This window comes from Sorex araneus, chromosome 1 (genome assembly GCF_027595985.1).
Source record: "Sorex araneus isolate mSorAra2 chromosome 1, mSorAra2.pri, whole genome shotgun sequence".
Classification (NCBI taxonomy): Eukaryota; Metazoa; Chordata; class Mammalia; order Eulipotyphla; family Soricidae; genus Sorex; species Sorex araneus.
Genome location: NC_073302.1, coordinates 379178591 through 379200038, shown reverse-complemented (window position 1 = coordinate 379200038; position 21448 = coordinate 379178591). Strand labels below are relative to the sequence as shown.

The window sequence follows — 21448 nt, the reverse complement described above, 5'->3', positions numbered from 1 at the left end:
CACAATTTGAGTATCTAAAAAGTCACTAAATGAAAAATCATACGAGACATCTTCTCAGACCACTAAGCCATGAAGGTAGAAATTAAACATAAAAAGAATAGCAAAAAAACTACAACTTTTGGAAACTGAACACCATATGATAAATTCTGAATCAAGAAATATATCAAAGAATAAATGAAACATTTAAAAAATTGAATAAGAATAAGATCAAAACCCTTAAAACTTAGTAAAAGTCATACTAAATGTGTAGTTTCAGGCAGTACCCAATTACATCTGAAAATGGAGAAAAATTCAAATATCTACAAAATCTCAGAGTTTGAGAAACTAGGAAAAGAATAACAGGATCCCAATGGAAGTAAAAGGAAGAAATAAAAATTAGAGCACATAGAGCAGAAATCAACATCAGAGAACTCAAAAAAATTATAAGAATGACAAATGAAACCAGGACCTTGATTTTTGTTTTTTGGTTCCCTAGAAAGTAAAAAGATCAATAAAGCCTTAGCTACACCGATGAGAGAAACTTAAGAGAAAATCCAGATAAATTGGATCAGAGATGAAAGGGAAAGAATTACAACAGATACTTCAGAAATACAATAGATCACAAGAAGTTATTATTCACAATTCTATGCCACTAAACTGGAGAAACTAAACTAGAAGAGATAGGTAAATTACTAGAACCACACAGCCTCCCAAGGTTGAATGAAGTAGAAAACGTGAATACACCAAGCTTGAGTAAGGAAATTGGAAGTGTTTAAAAATATTCTCATCAGGGCCCAGATGAGATTCGGAGCAGCTGCACACAACACGGCCCCTCTGCTCCTTAAAGACTATATTATGGGAGGTCTACTAACCCATTTTGGCACCCAGAGACTTATAGAAATGCATCAGACTGTGAGCTGAGCTACGACCACATGCTGCTTGAGGAGGGGGAAGGATTTTCTCTCCCAACACTTTCTTTCTACAGGGAAGATAGCAGGGGCAGGAGCAGCAGCGCCCACGTGGCGTCTGCCATTTTCTAGGACTCACAACCCAGACGTACTTGCTTGTAGTGACGTGGTGCACAAGAGATCATGGGATGGGGTGTTACCGGCATGCCCTCAGCCCACATGAGATCCGGAGCAGCTGTGCATGACACGGCCGCTCTGCTCCTTAAAGACTATGATCCGGGAGATCTACTAACCTATTTGGGCACCCAGAGACTTATAGAAATGCATCTAGACTGTAAACTGAGCTAAAACAACAGAAATCCAAAACTGCGTGGCCGCTGTTGCAGCCACGCGAGCTCCTATAATCTTCGTTGTCAGCAATGGAAAACAAACTATCAAATGATGCCTTTTCAGCAGGTTTGATTGTTGGGGGAAAATTCCAAATAATAATAGTCAGTTCTCTGTTGAAATATTGAAGTTTATCCAAAGTATAGAGAGAATAAAGTGAAGATCATTGGCCACTCAGGTGTGGGGAGAGGGGGTGGGAGGGGGTTATATTGGGGTTCTTGTTGGGGGACCAGGTGCACTGGTGAAGAGATGGAGGATTGATCATTATATGACTGAGACTTAGACCTGAAAGCTTTGTAACTTTTGTCACAGTGATTCAATAAAATAAAACTAAAAAAAATTCTCATCAACACAAATCCAGGTCCAGATGGATTTACCAGTTAATTATATCATACCATCAAAGAAGAGTTACAAACTATATTATTTAAGCTCTTCCAAAATATTGAAGAAATGGAAATTCTTTCTAACAGCTTCAATGAAGTCAACATTACAATATTGAAAACAGATATTACTAAAAGAAAATGACAGGTCCATATCCCTAATGAGCATCAATGTAAATAATCTCAACAAAACTTCTATGAACAAAAAAATCAACAATATATTAAAACTGTCACACATGATCAAGTGGGATTCATTCCAGGGATTCAAGTATGGTTCAATATATGCAAATCCATTAATGTAATATACCATATCAATTAAAAAAATCACATGTTTATGTAGACTTATGGACAAAAAGCTTTTGACAACAGACAATATCTATTTATGGAGAAATCCTCAACATAACAGAAATAGAAGGAATGTACTTCAAGATAATTACAGTCAATATACTTAATGGTGAAAAACTGAACGCCTTCCCTCTGAGATCAAGGAAGAAACATGGATGCTCAATATCCTTAGTAGTGTTCAACAAAGTTTCGGAAGTCCTTGCCACAGAAATAAGACAAGAAAAGAAATCAATAGATTTAAATTGTAATGGAAGTTAAACTGTCAATATTTGAAAATGACAAATTACATACATAGAAGATCCTACACATTTCACTAAAAAACTCTTAGACACAAAATCCAATGCAGCAGTTTCCAGATACAAAATAAGTACACAAAATCTACTGCATTCTGTCACTATCACTGTCATCCCATTGCTCATCGATTTGCTCAAGCAGGCACCAGTAATGTCTCCATTGTGAGACTTGTTGTTACTGTTTTTGGCATATCGAAAACGCTACAGGTAGCTTGCCAGGCTCTGCCATGTGGGCTAGATACTCTCGGTAGCTTGCCGGGCTCTCTGAGAGGGGCGGAGGAATCGAACCTGGGTCATCCGCGTGCAAAGCAAACACCCTACCGCTGTTCTATCACTCCAGCCCTACTGCATTCTACATCCAAATAATGATCTAGAAGAGAAAACACATTTAAAAGATAACCTCATTTTAGATAAGGTCATTTTCATAAAAACTTAAGTGCTCCAGAGAGTTTCCCTGAGATTGATATTCCCCAGAAATATAAACTAAAGAATGGTTAATTTTGTGTATAAGTGGAATTTAGATAAAGTCACAGTGTACTTAAATGGGAAATTAAATTATTTTTTACTCCTAATTATTTGCCAAAAAATATTCATAGTAGGGAACAAAGCTATAGTACAACAGGTAGGGCAACTGCCTTGCATGCAAGCAACCCAAGTTTAATCCTCAGCATCCCATATGGTCCCTTGAGTACCAACAGGAATAATTCCTGAGTGAAGAGCCAAGATTAACCTCTAAGCGTCACTGAATATGGTCCAACCTTTCCAAATATTTATAGTAATAAATGACCCAAGGTAAAAGTGAATTCAGGAATACAGCTAATAATTCTTTGACTTTATAAGTCTACTTCATGCATTACCTCATATCTATACTTCATTTATTGAAGTGCTTCCTAGATAACTCTCACAACCTCATACATGACCCATAGTAAACAGAGATTTTAGTTATGACCTTTGTTGCAAAATTACCACCAGTGAAATTTATAATAGACTCAAAACACTCTAAGAACATTGTATTGATAAAATGTTACCATCTTCAGAGTTTGAGAGATAGTGCCGCAAGAAAGGCATCCAACTTGCAGTGGTGGTTAGGTGGTGCTTAATTACCAGCATCCCAAATGGTTTTCTAAGCAAATCAGGAGTGATCTCTGAGCTCCAAGCCAAGAGTAAGGTCTTGGCATAGTTATGTGTGGTCCAATAATGCACCTTCAAATGCTGCCATCTTGGTCTTAGAGAGAATTTGAAGCAGTTCAAAGCAAGAAACAAAAGTCTCCGGGATCTCTAATTTCTAAGGACAGGAGAAATTCTGAGAAATATGAACCATTTATAGTAGAGAAGAAATGAAAAAGCCAAGAGCGCAGAGAAAAGAGGAAAGATCCCAGAGAACAATGGAGTGGAAATGACTCCCAGAGAACAAAAAAAAGCTCAAAAATTTTTCCTCTACTATCTTATATAGGAGCTATTGGCTATGCTTCATACCAAAGATTACTGAACACTTTCTCGTTTTGTCAGTCTAAATTAGTCTATTTTATTTTCCAGTTCCTGTCACATCATTTTTTGTCTAAAGAGAATTAAATGAAGGTAGCTTATCTGTCTTTAGTTGAAAGTTTAGGGTTAAGACTAGTTATACCCCAAATGCTTCACTTAAGACAGACATCTTATCTGTACCAGAATGAGATCATAAACTTTAAACCTAATGATATAATTACATGGGAATTTTGATGGTTGTGAGAAGGGTATATATTTTGCATATAGGGGGAATGAAGATAAATGTGATATGAAATAGATTGCAGTAAACTGAAGTCATTAAGTTTTAAAATGTCTCCTGGATTAAGATATTTATTTACCATAAAGTCTGAGTTGTCACTGTGATTTTCTTTGGCTACTAAAATTTGGCAGAAGTAATATTGTGTGAATTCAAGAAACCAATCAGCTTCTGATTTTTGTACTTTTAAACCTGTGCCCTCACACGCCCTCGGCCCAGATAAATTCGGAGCTGCTGAGAGTGAAACAGACCCTCTGCACCTAAAGACTTTGATTCCAGAGACCTAACACATTCGGGCATCCAGCGCAGCTTCTAATAGCAATGCACTGGGACTGTGAACTGGGCTACAACTCCGTACTGCCCGGGGGTGGATCTTCCCTCCTCATCCTGTCTTCCTGCATGGAAAATGGTGGCGGCAGCAGCATCCACATGGCAAGAGCCATCTTCTAAGACTCCTAACACAGAGGTAGACGATTTTTACACTTGGGGCTCCTAGGGAACCATGGGAAGTGGGTGTAACCGGCACACACTTGGCCCAGATCAACTCAGAGCTGCTGAGAGTGAAACGGACCCTCTGCGCCTAAATACTTCGATTCCAGAGACTTCTTACAGCAATGCACTGGGACTGTGAGCTGGGCTATGCAATTTCTGGCAGAATTTTCCCTGGACTTTATACAGAAATCCAAAACCGCACAGACTTAACATCTATAATTGTCAGCAATGTGAAACGGTTCTTTTTTAACAGGTCTGACTTGGGGGGGAATCTCCAAATAATAACAGTGAGTTTTTGTTGAAATATTGAAGGTTATTAAAGTAGCAGCCACTTCGCTGGACTGTGAACTAAGCAACAGTCCCACGCCAGCCGAGAAGAGGAAATATCCCTCTGTCCCGGTTGTTTCCCATTTTCAGGGAGAAACGTGGCATGGCATCCACTATACTATGAGGCACGGGAAGGGGGATGTAGGGGAAAAAAAAAGGAAAAGGAAGAAGGAAAACAAAAGAGTTATGTACTTGGATCAGTGGGGCTACATATCTCTTCATTCTTAGCAATGGAAAACTAATTATCAAATGCTTCCTTGGTAGTAGGGTTGTCTTTCTTTAGGGGAAACTCCAACAACAATAGTGAGTTTTGTATTGAAATATGGAATGTAATCAAGGTAAAGAGAAAATGAAGTAAAATTCATCAGTAATACATTTGGGGGCGCGGGGGCGGGGGGCAGGGGGTATACTGGGGTTTTTGGTGGTAGAATATGGGCACTGGTGAAGGGATGGGTGTTTGAATATTGTATAACTGAGACATAAACCTGAGAATTTCGTAACATTCCACATGGTGATTCAATAAAAATAAAAATAAAATAAAATAAATCTGTGCCCTCAAAAGACCATGAAAAGAAATGGGTTTAGAGTATTGAAGGCTGACAGCTCCAGTGAAGTATCAAAATACATCAATGACAAATCCAAGTGAATGTTATGTGAATGAGACCATTTCAAGTTTTCCAGTAACAGCAAAGCTTACATAAGGGAAACTGAATGAAACCTGAATAAGAACTTAACAGAATCATGAGCAATCCTAATTGAATTTGTTTTCAGTCAGTTGATATTTAGTCCTTTGCTACCCTCTAAAAGTCAGAAAGCTACAGGAAGAATGATAACAATAAATGGTTTATAATGTGAAAGGCAGAAACACAATCTGATCAGTATAAATTAATGAAGTCATAAGAAGACAAAGTCTGATGGGAGCTTACAGACAAGCAGAATTGAAGAAATAAATAATGGGTCTGCAAATGTACAGAATGAAATGCCTCAGTTAAGATTAATAACTATTCTGCCTAATTTGACTAAAAGTGTGTTTTCTGACCATAGTGGTCTTTACTGATACAACTCTCCTAGATTGTGTTAGGGCACCTTACTATGTATGATACAGCAAAAATTGCTTTCTTGTATAAATGCCAGTTGGAATGGTACCTAAAACTTAGTGGGAAAATTATTTCATCATGTTAACTTGTGAGTAAATACCACCGATTAAAAATTTCATCTGATGTTTCATTTGAGATATTTTTGAAAGAATAAAAATCTCTATAAAATCCTACTCTTGGCTAATATATTACTATTCATAGGACATTGGGTCAGTCTTTATGGCGTTTCTAAATATTTATCGATGGTATGTTAAAATGTATTGCAATACAAACATAGAAGATATAAAACAGATCAGGGTGAATGATGACATATTTTTAAAGGCCAAAGTAAAATTGTGATCATTACAAACAGCAGTAAAGAATAACCAATTTTCTTACATTTTCTAAAAGTCTATAATGATTTTCATCTTTACAACCAATTGAATATAAAATATCAACCCAATTATGGGGAGGAAAGTCATAAAAACAGTGTTAGTTGATCCTAATTGTAAAATAAGGGACCTTATACTCAAGCATAATATTCAACCTAATTATATTCCAAACACATTAAAAGGCATAACATTCTGCAAGAAGGAAACTTCTTAGTTGATTTATTGCTTAAATTATGGAAAAACAATTCAGTGATAAAATGTACTGCACATTTAAAATATTGGCTTTTCCACATAATGGCTGTGTAATTTGTGTTAAGTAGAGGATCCCAGTTCCATAGCATGATCAGGCTTTGAAAATGTGTTCTCATCTCACTATATAGACATTTCGATTGATCGGAACTCAAATCTTCACTGGAGTTTTAAAAGCAAATCTTATTTAAATTGGTTTTCTACTTAAACTTTCACAAATTTTAAATTGTATTTCAACACTACTTTGACATACTGTAAGTTCTTGTCCATAATTAATAATTTTTATAAAATATGATAAAAAGATTCTTACCAGAAGGAAAATCTATAAATATTTAGATCATGGAAATATTTCTAACATTTTTGAATGTTAAACAATATTAGTATCAATTGTTTAGGCATTACCAGTTCATCTTAGCTTTCTGAAATTTCAAGGTTTTCTCTGAAATTCAAATAGAATTATTAAATCCACTGAAAAAATCTTGTAACCATTTTTTGCTATCATGGGAGCATATGTGTGTGTTTGTGTGTGTTTGTTTATGTGTGTGTGTGTTGAAGTAACATAGCCTCTTTTACTGACAGTTATTTAGAAAGATATGAAGGGGCTGCAAAAGCAAGAGAGAAATCCATATCTGAGAAGAAGCACAGGCTCTACAGACTGGAAAGAAACAGAGACAAGGAATTGAAATATGTGTTTAAGAGAAAGCACAGGCTTAAAGAGCAAGCCTATCTTTTCTTGAAATAACATTGCATTATACTATTTATAAGCTTCAAGTGCGTATCATTACAAAGCAATGACTGCACATACTATGTCAATTTCACCACTAAAATACCCCCAAAACATATACGTCACCAAAATTGACCATTTTCATAAGATTTACAGGCATTTATATTTCCTGCTCTTCTGGTAAACATAAATCTGGTCTTAGAGTTTGCAAGTTAATTTTTGTCTTATTAAGTTCCTTTATGTGTTTTATTTATGTATGATGTATGGGTTATATTATACAGTATTTATCTTTTTAAAACTGACTTATTTTACTGCCATAATATCCTCTAAGACCATGCATGCATTAACAAAAGAAAGTCTTTAACTTTAGTTTTTATGCCTTAATAGTACAGAAGTGTTCACATATACCACATTATCTTTAATCAAACATTTGTAAAAGAATATAAGTTATTTATAACACTTGTTCTAGGCTATAATAATGCTGCAATAAACACTAAATCTTTACTTTGGTTAGACACCCAGAGGACATAAATATGGATCTTCTCAAGTTTCTGTTTTAAAATTTTCTATAAATCCCCACAAAGACTGGCATAATTGTTGTCAATTTATATTCTCATCAATAGTATGCAAGTATTCCTTCTCTATATATTCTCTCTAATTCTTTTCAAAGTGTTTTTAAATGAAAAATAGTAATATCCATAGTTGCAAGATAATATCTTATGATTTTGATTTTTCAATAAAAGATGATGAACCTACCATTAAAAGATGATGAATAAGTTCTAACTGGTCAGACACTTGAACCATTTTTCAACGGTTTCTTTTTGCTGTTTTTTTGTCCTTTTGTTGAGTTTTACGATTCTTTATATATATTGAAGTAAAAACAGATGTTGAGATAAATGGAATAGAACTGAGGGCACTGTGATAACACCCCCTGCACAACATGCACATGTTTAATTGATAGCAAAGGAGCCAGGAGGATAAAATAAAACAAAAAGTTTCTTTTGCAAATGCAGCTGAGGAAACAGGACAGCCACTTGGTAAAAATGCAAATAGAATGCTATTTGAGGCAACACAAAAATTAATACAAAAATGGTTAAAGGCTTGCATGTAAAACCTGAAACAATAAAATATAGAAAATGGAGAAGTCATATGCTCCTGGATAGATATCTTTAAGGGTTCGTTTCCAAAAGCAAGGGAAACAAAGTCAAAAATAAACAAATGAGCCAAAACTATCAAAATGAACCTGTAGATATTTGAGTTAGTCAAAACATTAATTTCAACTGTAAAATTTATAATTTCCCTCTTTTCTATTCCTGAACTGTTTTGTTTTTTCCTTTTATTCTCATCTAACATACTTGTACTATTACAAATTGTTATTTAGACATATGTGTACATATATTTGGAAAAATTAATTTGGCATCTATATTACTTATTAACTGGATACAAATTGTACTGCAGTTTAAAATAAACCAGAACAATATCTTGACCCAGATTTTCCACAGTTCTGTTTACCAAATGAAACATTTTCAGTATTTTTCAGAATTTATCCCTAGATACCTCAATATATTAAAATGACATATACTTATATTATGAAAACTGATTACATGGCCAAAAGAACTTCTTTTCCATCAATTAGCTGGGAAAGAAATGGTGTTCAAGTTTTTCCTTTCCTCTGCATATCAAATGCATAGATAATTCCAATAGGTAGAAATTGGCAGCAAAATTTTAAAGAGATTAGGCAAACGTCAGTCATCTAGATAGTAAAGTCATCTTTGCTTGAGTACTCCAATTGTACATTTTTTTGATCCAACTAATGATAGAAACAATTCCAAAAATGAGGTAAATAAACATTCTTTAAGGGCTTGCCGCATTACTATTTTATCACAGACCCAATGAATTACATTCATGGGAAATAGTTTCAGAGAGTTGCTTATTACAAGGCTTCCTAGATAATTGTAGTGTGCAATAAAGTTTATTCTTACTCATAGGTCTTTCTCAGTATTCCATTATCCAGGAAGTTTGTCAAGGTGCTGGGCATATTTGGGTAACAGAGTTGGTCTTAGTTTCCACTAAAACAATATGTTTTCTCATTTTTGTAATGTGACATAAACGTTATTGCATTTCAGAGCTATTTAGGAAGCTAGGTAAAAAGAAGCCTCTTCCTGGGATTTGTGTCCATAGATTTGTATTTCTTGGATCTATGAATAAGATTTAGAAATCTGATTTTCAGCACTTACTTCAGGGTATTTTGATACTGGGGGTCTAGGACATTCTTTGCAAAAACAGGTCAATCAAGCATCTCATAGGGTAAATTGAAAAGGATATTTTCAAATAAGGAAAGCACACATATGCCCACTCATACATGACTTATAGACATTATTGACCTAGTTCTTCTATATGCAACATTGGGAAAATCATGTGTTAAAATGCTTAATAATTCAAGATTTTAACTAGATCATTATAACAAATGGTGTCTTTCAGTCAGATTCTAGGAATTTATAAAAATTAATTATTGACAACACTCAAAGTATGTTTTTTAATAAATTATATTGTTTTGAAGTCATTAATATAGTGATGATATTCCCACTTATCTTTTAGGAATCTCATTATTACATGAAAGAATTTTGACACAGATTATTAGCCTAATATCTAAGAGGAGGGTGAGTGAGACCCATTATACTTAAAGAATGGGGTCATAGATTTGAGGAACTGGCCACTCACTATTCTTTCTAAAGTACCACTGATGCCTACTATTACTAAAATGCCACTTTTGTCTGTATAAAGATGAATAGTCACATCAACTTTCTTCCATGAAGTGTTTTGTTCCATAAAAATATGGGCCAAACATGAAAGCTTGTTTTTGTCACTGGCTGTGTGTTTACTTTCACTATTGTGAGAAAAACAAGAACAGTAACATAGAAGTTAAAGGTATTTTGAAAATGACTGGGATTTACTACGTTACAAAGTACTGTAAAACACAAAACAACAAGGCTATGTTCTGAAATTCATACAGACAGGTGTTACTACTTTGTAATAAAGCATAGGTAATGCATATAGATAACATTTTTATTTAACAGAGAAAAGGGTAACAGGGAAACAATGTTTGGTTGACAGAATCATTCAGTAATATATAAGATGAGACACTTTCCTTGCTCTCAGTTTGTCTTGCTTTGCTATATTTCACACCAGTTTTAAAAAAATCATACCTCATCAAGTCTACATCTTTAAATAAAACATAAATGTCACAAAAACAAAAAATGGGAAGATTTGGGATTTTCTCAAATTCACCAATGCTGCCATTAGACCTGGAATTGCTTTTATGATGATCTTTAAATTATGAGTAAAGCTTTTTTCTATTATACATAAAGAGTTATTTCTCTTTGGAGAGTCTCTTTTGAGCTCTCTTTCTGGCAATTCTGTTATACCCTGTTGGAGAATCTATGTAAAACTCCTGCTGGGCTCTGACAACTCTTTCTCAACCCTCCTCCTTGTCAGATAATTGGAAAAATGAACAATAACAGCAGCTGTAAATTCTAATGATCTCTGAAAGACAGGACAAAGACTATGTTAGGAAAGGAAAAAAAAGAGATTTATTAACAAAGTTGTGAAATTTGTGAGATATATGGGAGAGGGAAAATGTCTTCTTATTATTTGTTAGATTTGCAGGCTCTAACTCTTCATTTTCTAGTCGAGATTTAACTTAGTTATAAAACAAAAATCTTTAGCCGCAGCCAGGCCTAGTGGTAGCCTGTACAACTAATTTACTTAAATTCCCTGGGTTCTATTTAATTACAAAACAACAATTGTGGCAGCTGCTGAACACTTACCAGGTGACCAATATGATAATATTGGAGCATTTACAAGTCTCCAGCTTTTCCTTCAATTCTATGAGCATAATTATGTTACATATACATCTGGAATGCCTTTATATTTTTAATAATGGGGAATTTTGGTGACTTTTATATACCTTTATATAGAAGTCTGAAAAATATTGAGGTGCACTACTACTAATTGATGGAAGGAAATAAAATTTCATGATGAAAGAGATATTTTAGGAGAGGATAATATAAGCAAATTAAATATCAGTGATGCACTTCTTACTTTTTAAAATCTGATCTGCCCATAAAGTAGATAAAGAAAAATCAGATGATATGTTATGAACTGTCAATTTGCTATTTTTAGGTTATAATTTTTGTTATAAATTAATAAATTTTTAACAATTTTTTATATTTGATTCTTTGGTTGTAATTTTTATAACAAAATCTATGACCAACAAGGCACAGTGAACTCATTATATGCTTTTTCTTTAGTATTTTGTTAGGCTATCTGAAAGATAGGACTGGAGTGATAGTACAGCTGGTAGGGTGTTTGTCTTGCACATGGCCAACCCCGGTTTGATTCCTCTATCCCTCTCGGAGAGCTGGGCAAGCTACTGAGAGTATGCTGCCCGGATGGCAGAGCCTGACAAGCTACCCATGGCATATTCGATATGCCAAAAATAGTTACAAGTCTCACAATGGAGACGTTACTATTGCCTGCTCTAGCAAATCAATGAACAACGGGACAACAGTGCTACAGTGCTACATCTAAGAGATGATCATTTGCGGTACAATATACTTTAGAAAAAATATTAAGAACAAACACTGATATGTTTAAAAGAGCCATTTCCTCTAAAATATCTTTAAAATGTATGTGCAAACATTTTATATTTGTACAAACATCTAGAGAGATCAGTGCAGTAAATGAGACCTGATTTGTCATTTCATAATTCAGCAGAAGTACATTTTCACCTTAGCTATTTGCATCACTCAAATATCTTTTATAGTATATGGGATCCAAGTTTCTCCCTAGATACTGGAGAATAAGAGAAACAATTTTGAACTGAGAATAAATGAAGAATCAGTAGCAGAAAGCTATCAGTGATACTAAAATAATTATGCCTCATTGTTTATACAGCAACTCAGAATAGCACACTGTTAATCACAAATTAGGATTTTGTGCATGTTTAAGTGAAACAGAAAGTGTTTCTTTTGTTTTCTTTTTCCTAGATGTCAATTCATTTTCCCTTTAGAACTGGGTAAAAGCTAAAGAGAAGATGTATCAATAGCTAATTACATCCCCACCTAAGCAAAGCAGAATACATAAAATTCTTATTTAACTATCTGGAGCAATCATTTCCTTCTTCACCTTCCAACCTCAGATGCCAGGTTGGATTATACCTAATACTGTTCTGCATGACTACCCTAGACCCTGGACAAAGACAACACAGTGCATTTCAAAGTCGAAGGCTAATTTCTCAAGACTAGCAGTGTCTGTCAGTCTCACCCCAGAGAGTATCTTTCTCTACTGAACAGTGACTGGGTCACAAGAGGAAATAATTGTGCTTGCTGGAAGAAAACAGAATGGAAGGAATTATGACGGTTACCAGATGTTGCAGTGCCCCAAAGGGGCCAGCAGAATGTTTCTGCATATGCTGTCAACAGCATAAACTGTCAAACATGGGGCCCTGGGGCTTGGTGCTTATGCTGCTCTGATGTGCAAAGTCATAGGATTTGAAATGGAAGAAACCCGAGAGATGGTCTTAACAAGAGGTTTTAATTTGTGTCTGGGAAAGTTCGTCATCTCCTGTAACTCAAGGATTATAGAAGAGTAGGAAGATCCCTCAAACAGAACCAACAGTCTTGGAAGGAAAGTAAGAATACTGTGAGCTAATGTGGAGACAATATTTATGCAGCAAATTTCAGTTGTAAAAGTTTAAGGTAAGTCCGAGAGTCAGGAATTAGACCTTGTATAAAATGACCACTCCACTGGTTCTATGACATCACGGGAGGGAAGGCCACTAGATCACAGAGACTGATTCAAGAATTTAGGGTTACAATGGACCCTGTGTTGTAACCCTAAAAGGGAGACTGAAAATAAATTATTTCAAAATTCTACCTAGCTAAACATAATATTGGGGGAATGGGAAGAGAATGGAAGCTTTTGGGATAAAGTCAACCAATTTTTAAAATCTTTACTTATCATTTCTGTGGCAAATAAAAAATGTCGCTTAGAAAAATGTTAGTTATTGCTAGTTAGTTTTGAATCTGATGACTGAATATATTATGATGACTTAATTCTTATTCTACATTACCTATTTTCAAATTTAAAATATTCTATGATTTTTTCAAAGGTAGGTGAGGGAGTGAGAGAGAGAGAATAAAGGATGAGAAAGTGGAGGAGGGAAGAAGGAAGGAGCAGCTATTTCTGTATGTTTGCCAAGAAAAGATTAAATGAGGTGAGAATTTAACATAAAGTATATGCTATCAGCATATCTCCAGGATTAAAAGGGCAGTAATTTAAACAGGCCAGGCACACATGACTTACCATCACTGTTGATACACACGACCTCTTGGACTTGAGTGCCTGGACCACATTCTTTTCCATTATCTGGTTCACAGTCTCCAAGCCTCACTGCTTTCCACTCATAGCAGGATGGTTCTTCACAGGGAATGGCTTCCAGTAAGTGAGGGCAGTTCCCCGTGCCCCCAGGGCCACCAGTGGGCTCATTGGTAATGCGTCGCTTCCTCAGTTTAAAACCTGAATTATTGGGGAAGGAAAAGATTTATTCTGACCATTATGGGGTTTAATATTTCAGAAAGCGTAACTAAACCTAGTGAAAGCCTCTTAGGGTAGAAATCACAACTGCTTGAATCTTGTAAATTTCTCAAACTTGAACTTAAACCAATCTCATTAATTTTTCATTATATTAATAAGTGATAAGGATAAAAAAGAGGGTCTTTAGGTCTTTATAACCATTGACCTATAGTAAAAGTCAGGCTCCTAAATGCAGTATATCACTCATTTTTCTCGTAGGGCTGATTGAAGAGAAGAGAGAGAGGAGAAAGAGAAGGGAGAAGAAAGTGAAAATGGAAGGAGAGGGAGGAAAGAGAAGGGAGAGGAGTTAAGGAGATAATGAGTGGAAGAAAAAAAAGATGATATTTTGATAAACTTGCTATTTTGAAAGTCAGTAGTTATAAATATTCAAAGAAGCAATAAAATTTAATCTATTCAGAAATAGATTTAAAGTAACTTCTGTTACTTTAAATTCTTCAGCGCTTTGAAAAGGTATGTCTGAGATTTGACTAGTCCCCCTAAAATTCTCTTTTAAAACAATTGATTTTAGAGTCCTGAAAATTTGAATTAATAATAAAATCATTTAAATGATTAAATAAGAATGTGGATAATTCAACATGTTTTTCTGTGCCGTAACAACACTTAAATTTTGCCCTTCATGACAATTATTGGATTAAAAACTATGAACAAAATTAATATAGGTTTAGAGCCATAATAACATCTTAGAACATTATAATTACTAGAAGACTGCTTGAAATGTTAAAATGTCTTCAAATAAATGTTAGGTGATGTGAAAATTATCTAATCATGGCCAACACATAGAAAAATAATGTGTTTAATTTACTTATCTTAGATACATTATATTATGTATAATCAAAATCAACATCATTTTAAAATTACATTTACTTTCTATGTGATAAGCTATATTTGAGCCATGGATAAAGTGTTTTATATTTATTATTTCATTGACTCCATAAAAAAACAGGATGGCAGATATTATTATACACCTTTTACAATTAAGCAGGCAGAGTTAATTAACTTATCTAAACATTACAGAAAACAAAGTCAGTTTTCCAAGTCAGGTCATTTTGACACTACAGATCATTGTAACCATCATATATAAACTGCATCAGGTTCTCTCCATCTGTTGCCAAAATTAACAAACTACTTGGCCACATGTTTTTAGTTTTAATCTTCTGTTACCATCACCAGGGAGGTTTATTCATCTTTTGCAATCAATAATCTTTAGCCATTCTGGAAAATATCACAAATAAGCACAAGGTACATACAACAGTCTTTTGAAATAATTCATGATTAGACTCAATTGATGGAAGTTTCAAGTAGGTCTGAATTATTAGGACGTACCTTTTTTGCCTTGTTGGTCATTACAATTTTCAAAAGTACAAGGTCCCCAAGCCGACCAGGATGAAACTTCACACTCAGTAGGGCATGGAATGTGGCATAGCTGTGTGGTATTAGGCACAGGTCCAGTACACAATTTCAAGTCCACTGGTTTTGAGGCTGTTTGGAGAGAATTAGCAATTCCTTAACAATTAGGGTTAGGGACAAAATAATGACTAAAATATTTTTTTTCTGAAGATGTAGAAAGAAAATGCTTCAAGAAGTAACATCATGACATTATTCTAATGTTTCTTTGCTACAGACTGAGAAGAAAAGAATAGGGGAAAGCTATATAGCATAGTTAAAAAATGGGTTAGATACTTGCAGACTATTTGATCCAAGCTCTACTATAAAATAGCCTAGCAATGAATGAATAAAGCTGAGTCTAATGTTTCAAGTCAGCACATTAATTTCAGCTCTAAAATCTCCTCCATAGTTTCTGAGGAAGTAGAATCTATTTTAGAGAACTGAACACACTATTAAGGAGTGAACACACTATTCACTTAATAGTGAACACACTATTAAGGATACTATAATATAATGGAACCACTGAACCGCTTGTGGCAGAGAGGTATAAGATGATGGGGAAAGATGATGTACCAAATTGTGCATCTCTGCATACTTCTGGATATATAACATACCAGACAATTTCCATAATGTCTACAGAATACATTGTCTGCATTTGTAATTAAAATATGAGGATTGCTAGAGGTGAATTTGTAATTTATCATCTACATATGTTCATAAATTGACCTCTGTACATATATTTTCTCTTATGTGACTTCTACTTTGATGTCTAAAATTTGGCTGTTTTATACTTTACAGACATTTGATAGTTATATAAAATAGTGTCAATAGTTTTGGTTAAAATGACTAAAACTATTTAAATCTATGTGGACATAAGAGAACCAACTTTACCTTCATATTGTTATATGCAATATATACAACAAAGAGTACTAATAATGTAAAAATTTCAAAAGATATGTTTTTGATACCCATTTTTCTTTAATAAATGTTTTTTCCCCTTCTGGTAATCTGAAATGTTCACAAAATAGTACAAAATACTAAAATAATAAAAGTCTTGGATAATTCTCATTATCTTTGTGTGGAAATACTATCAAATTTCATTTGCACAGTATTGCACTTAATATGCTCACAGAGAAGTATTCTGAGTTTTTTCTTCCTTTCTTTTTTTGGGAGGAGTGGGATGGGCAACAGCTGGAGGTTCTCACACTGTGCTCCTGGCTCTGCATAAAGGCATCACTCCTGGTTGGTCTTAGGGGACCATGTGTAGTACTTGGACCATGTGTAGTACATCAAAGCACTTCAGGCTTATCAAGGCAAGTGTCCTACCAGAAGTATTATTGCTCAGGTATGCTTTCTTTTTTACTAAATAATTTTTTGTAGTGAATGTGTAAAGCGAACCATAAGCTTTTGTAACCATAACCATTTGTGTATCACTCATTTTTTGGCACACAAGTAACAATAAAAATACTGCCTAGGAATACTACATTAACTCCACTTAATGCCACTTTTCATAGCTCTGAAAAATACTCTGTCGATTTTATTTTTCATTTTCTTCCCTAGAGTGCTTATATTTTCTTTTTTATCCTACTCCTAACCTCCTACACACAACTGAAAATAAACGACTGGACACTCGTAATTTTCTTGGTATGGGGCTCTGTGACAGGCTGGAGTGACAGCACAGCCGGTAGAGCATTTGCCTTGCATGGGTTTGACCCCAGTTTGATTCCTCTGTCCTTCTCGGAGAGCCCGGCAAGCTACCGAGAGTATCTCACCCCACACTGCAGAGCCTGGCAAGCTCCCATTGGTGTATTCGATATGCCAAAAACAGTAACAACAAGTCTCACGGTAGAGACATTACTGGTGCCCGCTCGAGCTAATCGATGAGCAATGGGATGACATTGATGACAGTGAGATAGTGACAGGGGCTCTATGAGTATTTCCACTCAAGTTTATCAAGATTATTATTAATGAACATCATAATATCAGCCAAGGCAAAAGATAATTAATTTTATTGCCTTCCAACAGTGAAAGTGCATGGCACACAAGGTACAGAGAATACAAAAATAAAAACTTCACATCTATGACTATAAAACAATCTGACATCAAGTGTTACAAGAGTTGTACAGAAATTGAATTTTTAGTAATACCTTTGGAGTAATGAGAATTTTATGTTAGTTAATTTTTTTAAATTAATGAATCACCATAAGGGTACAGTAACAGATTTACACATTTTTGTACTTGTATTTCCCTCATACAATTCCCTGCCACAGAGACGGGGGGTGGGTAGGGGGATGCAATTGGGGGGGTGGGAGGGATACTGGGTTCACTGGTGGTGGAGCATGGACACTCGAACATTATGTTAATTAATTTTGTGTGCCAACTTAACTGGGCCGAAGGATACCCAAACTGAGTGTGACTGTGAAGGTCTTTCTGGACAAGATCAATATTCATATAAGTAGTATGAGTCAAAATAGTCTTCATCAAAAGTGCAGGGCATTATACAACCCATTGAAAGATCAAGTGGAACAAAAGGTGAAGGAAAAGTAAATTCTCTGTCTCTCATTTTAAAGTAGAATGCACATATTCTCCTGCTCTTCACCATCAAGCACCTGATTCTGGAATAGAAATTGCTACAACTTAAATTACATGAGAAATATTACTCCTATAACAAATCACTTTCCTTCCTTCCTTTCTCAGAACCATGCTTCTGCTTCTCTGCAGAACCTTGATAAATAGAAGTCCACCATGATAAATAAAAACAGAACTTAATGTAAGTACAGAATTACATAGGTAAAGTAGTTCACTCTGGACTCTTCCAGACTATTAAATTAATGTATAATTATCTGTAAACCCTACATTTTCTATCCTTTCAGTTGATTTAAAGCAACCTAACACTTTAGTGTATATTGCTTTGGAAATCATGGTTACTATAAAGGAAGAACTAATTGTTGTATCACTGTGAACACTATAAGAACCTGAGAACGTTTATGTAAGGCTAGAAACTTCAGAAGGAAAACTGGGTTTTAATAAGAAAACAGTTTGAAATATTGTGTGTCTAATTCCCGTCCTTTTTCTTTGTAAATTTAGTTTTATCTTTTGGTGTATTTTGAATGAATCAAATAGAAGAATATATTTTCTTGAGCCATGAGGGTACAGTAACAGATTTACACATTTTCGTACTTGTATTTCCCTCATACAATTCCCTGCCACAGAGACGGGGGGGGGGTAGGGAGATACAATGGGGGGGGTGGGAGGTTTGATATGGGAGAACAAAAGAAATATTGCTTGAAGCAAAATACTTGATATCTCTACTGCTGAACTAATCAAGTCAATAATGATCTTTTTCAGAGATGTCTATAGAAAGCATCTCCATTAATCAAGGAGACATAGGAAAAGTATGCATTTGTGTGAGAATCTATTCCTTTGGTGACTTTCATTATTAGGCTTTCTTTTAAATAGTACATATGTTGATCAATATAAATACAAGCTGAGTACCACAAAATGATGTCAGCTACATTTCTAAAATAGCCCAAAGGTTAATTATAATAATTGTGATCCAATGAGTAAAGGATGTACCTAGGAAACCTTATTGGTTTCCACTTTAAATATGTGAGATGTAAGTCTCTAAATTTTGTATTACTTGATATAGTATTTATTGCTGATCTAATATCCTCCAATATTGATATCTGAATTTTTAGGAATGACCCAGTCTTTATTTTTGTAGTCTTACAGTCAAAATTTTTTTCCTTCCACTGGAAGACCTAAGAAACATATGTTGGGGGAAAAATGCCTTTTCTTGGAATTAAAAACCTATTTATTATTCTGTCACTGTAACTGTCACTGTCATCCCATTGCTCATCAATTTGCTCAAGCGGGCACCAGTAAAGTCTCTAATTGTGAGACTTATTGTTACTGTTTTTGGCATATCCAATATGCCTGGTAGCTTGCCAGGCTCTGCTGTGCGGGCGCGATACTCTCAGTAGCTTGCCGGGCTCTCCGAGAGGGACAGAGGAATCGAACACAGGTCGCTGCGCTGCGTGAAAGGCGAACGCCCAATTGCTGTGCTATCGCTCCAGCCCATATTATTATTATGGGCATATATTATTCTACATATAAAAATTTTAAAGAATATAGGATCACAGAAAACAAAATGCATTAGAAATTGCCAGTATTTCTGACAATACTGCATGAATGCAGTATTGAATGCAGGAAGGCAGTACTGAAAGAGAATTCTAAAGCTGAACTCTCCTTAGAAAATCTGCTCCATGAATGCTTTACTGAGACTGTTAGAATTGCATATCAATAGTACTTTAATTCTTGAGGTCAGGAAAAGCATTTTTATTTTAGATGGAAAATCAGAGTTAAGCTGTATTGGACCACCATAAGGAAATTTATAAAAATTATGTAAAATATTTATTTTACATAAAAAAGCAAATATAAAAATAGGTTCTGACCTGCCTTTTTATTTAAATAGTTTGAATAATATTTAAAATGAGAGCAAAAAATATTGACCATAAAAACCTAGTTATATGAAGGAGTGAGAAGGGACGAGGCAGACTATATAAATACTATTATAAATATGTACCATAAATGCAATTGCAATGTTTAAGTTGGAAAGAGGAGATGTAGATATAGTACAGTTGCGTAAGTATTTGTCTTTCAAGCAGTCTAACTGGGTTTAACTCCCATCATGGCATATTATCCCCAGAATCTCACTAGGAGTGGTCCTTGAGCACAGAATTAGGAGTAAGCTCTGAGCACAGTGAGGATGATTTCAAACAAACAAATAATGGAGAGTGGCAGACAGAATAATTCTTAGGATTTGTGGATATATGAGCTTATTGGTAAAATATCAGACAAAATAGATTTTAAATGTAAAAGGTAATAAGAAGCAGGAGTAAACATAACACAATAACTAAGGAATTAACGGATGAAGAGGCTTAACATTTATTAACATATATGTACCAAATGAAAGGGTATCAAAAAATATAAAGCCATAACTAATGGGCTGAGAGAGACATAGGTATCACACAACACAGTAGGAGACTTTGTTTTTTGTTTGTTCATATGTCCTGGACCCCAACCCAGCATTCTCAGGGATAACTCCTGGCTCTGCACTCAGTTTCACTCCTGGCAGTACCGGGGGATCATATAGGATGTCAGGGATCAAACGCAAGTTAGCCACATGCAAGGCAAGTACCCTACGCACTGTACTATCTCTATAGCTCCAACCACCTGCCCCGTAGGAGACATTAATACCTTACTCTCACCAATAGATAAACCAGACAGAAAATCAACAAAGAAGCAATAGCTTTAAGTAATCATAACAGACATTTACAGGGCAATGTCTCCCCAAAGTTTAATAAATAAATATTCTTCTTTAGTGAACATGGATTATTCTCAAGAATAGGTCACCTGCTGGGAGAAAATAGTGTCTATAAAGTTATTAATATTAAATAATATAAGTATCTTTTCAGATTACAATGCTATAGAGGTATAGAAATGAAAAGAAAGCAGTGAGGGAGGCTGGAGAGAAGGTATAGGAGTTAAGACACTTGCCTTGCATGTGGCTGATCTTAGTTCAATCTCTGGTACCCCTTATAGGGCCCTGGAGCACTGCCAGGAGTAATCCATGATTGCAGAGCCAGGAGTAAGTCCTGAGCATTGCCAGGGGTGGCCAAGAGAATTATAAATTGTGAAAATACTCAAACAGTTTGGTGTATATGGATTTGGAGAATATACAAAATGCTACTGAAAAACTATTGGGTAAAGGAAGCTAAAGAAGAAATAAAATTATTCTTGGAAACAAGAAAATAAAAACCTTAGCTATTAAGACATATGGAGCACAGCAAAATCAATACTAAGAGACCCATAAAAATAAGTTTACAGCAGAAAACCAGAAAACAAGAAAAAGCTCAAATAAATAACGTTATATCCTGTGGAAAGAGTAAAAGAAGAACAAATGAGCCCCAAAATTAGTAGAAAGAATCAAATAAAATTCAGAGCAAAAAATGAAATGGTAATAAAAGTACAATTAAAAGAGTTGAAAAATCTTTTTAAAAAGAATAGAGAACATTGACAAGCCTTAGCT

General features: G+C 34.9%; 1 protein-coding gene across 2 annotated transcripts in view; it reads right to left on the bottom strand.

Annotated features, from left to right (window-relative positions):
* THSD7A (thrombospondin type 1 domain containing 7A) overlaps positions 1–21448 on the bottom strand; it is a 465946-nt gene that overhangs the window by 190214 nt on the left and 254284 nt on the right. For both annotated transcript variants that reach the window (XM_055121051.1, XM_055121083.1), the window contains exons 5-6: positions 15295–15450; positions 13681–13893 (exon numbers count right to left, since the gene is read on the bottom strand). In XM_055121051.1, the coding sequence (XP_054977026.1) occupies positions 13681–13893; positions 15295–15450 (369 nt within the window). The remainder of the gene's footprint in view (positions 1–13680; positions 13894–15294; positions 15451–21448) is intronic.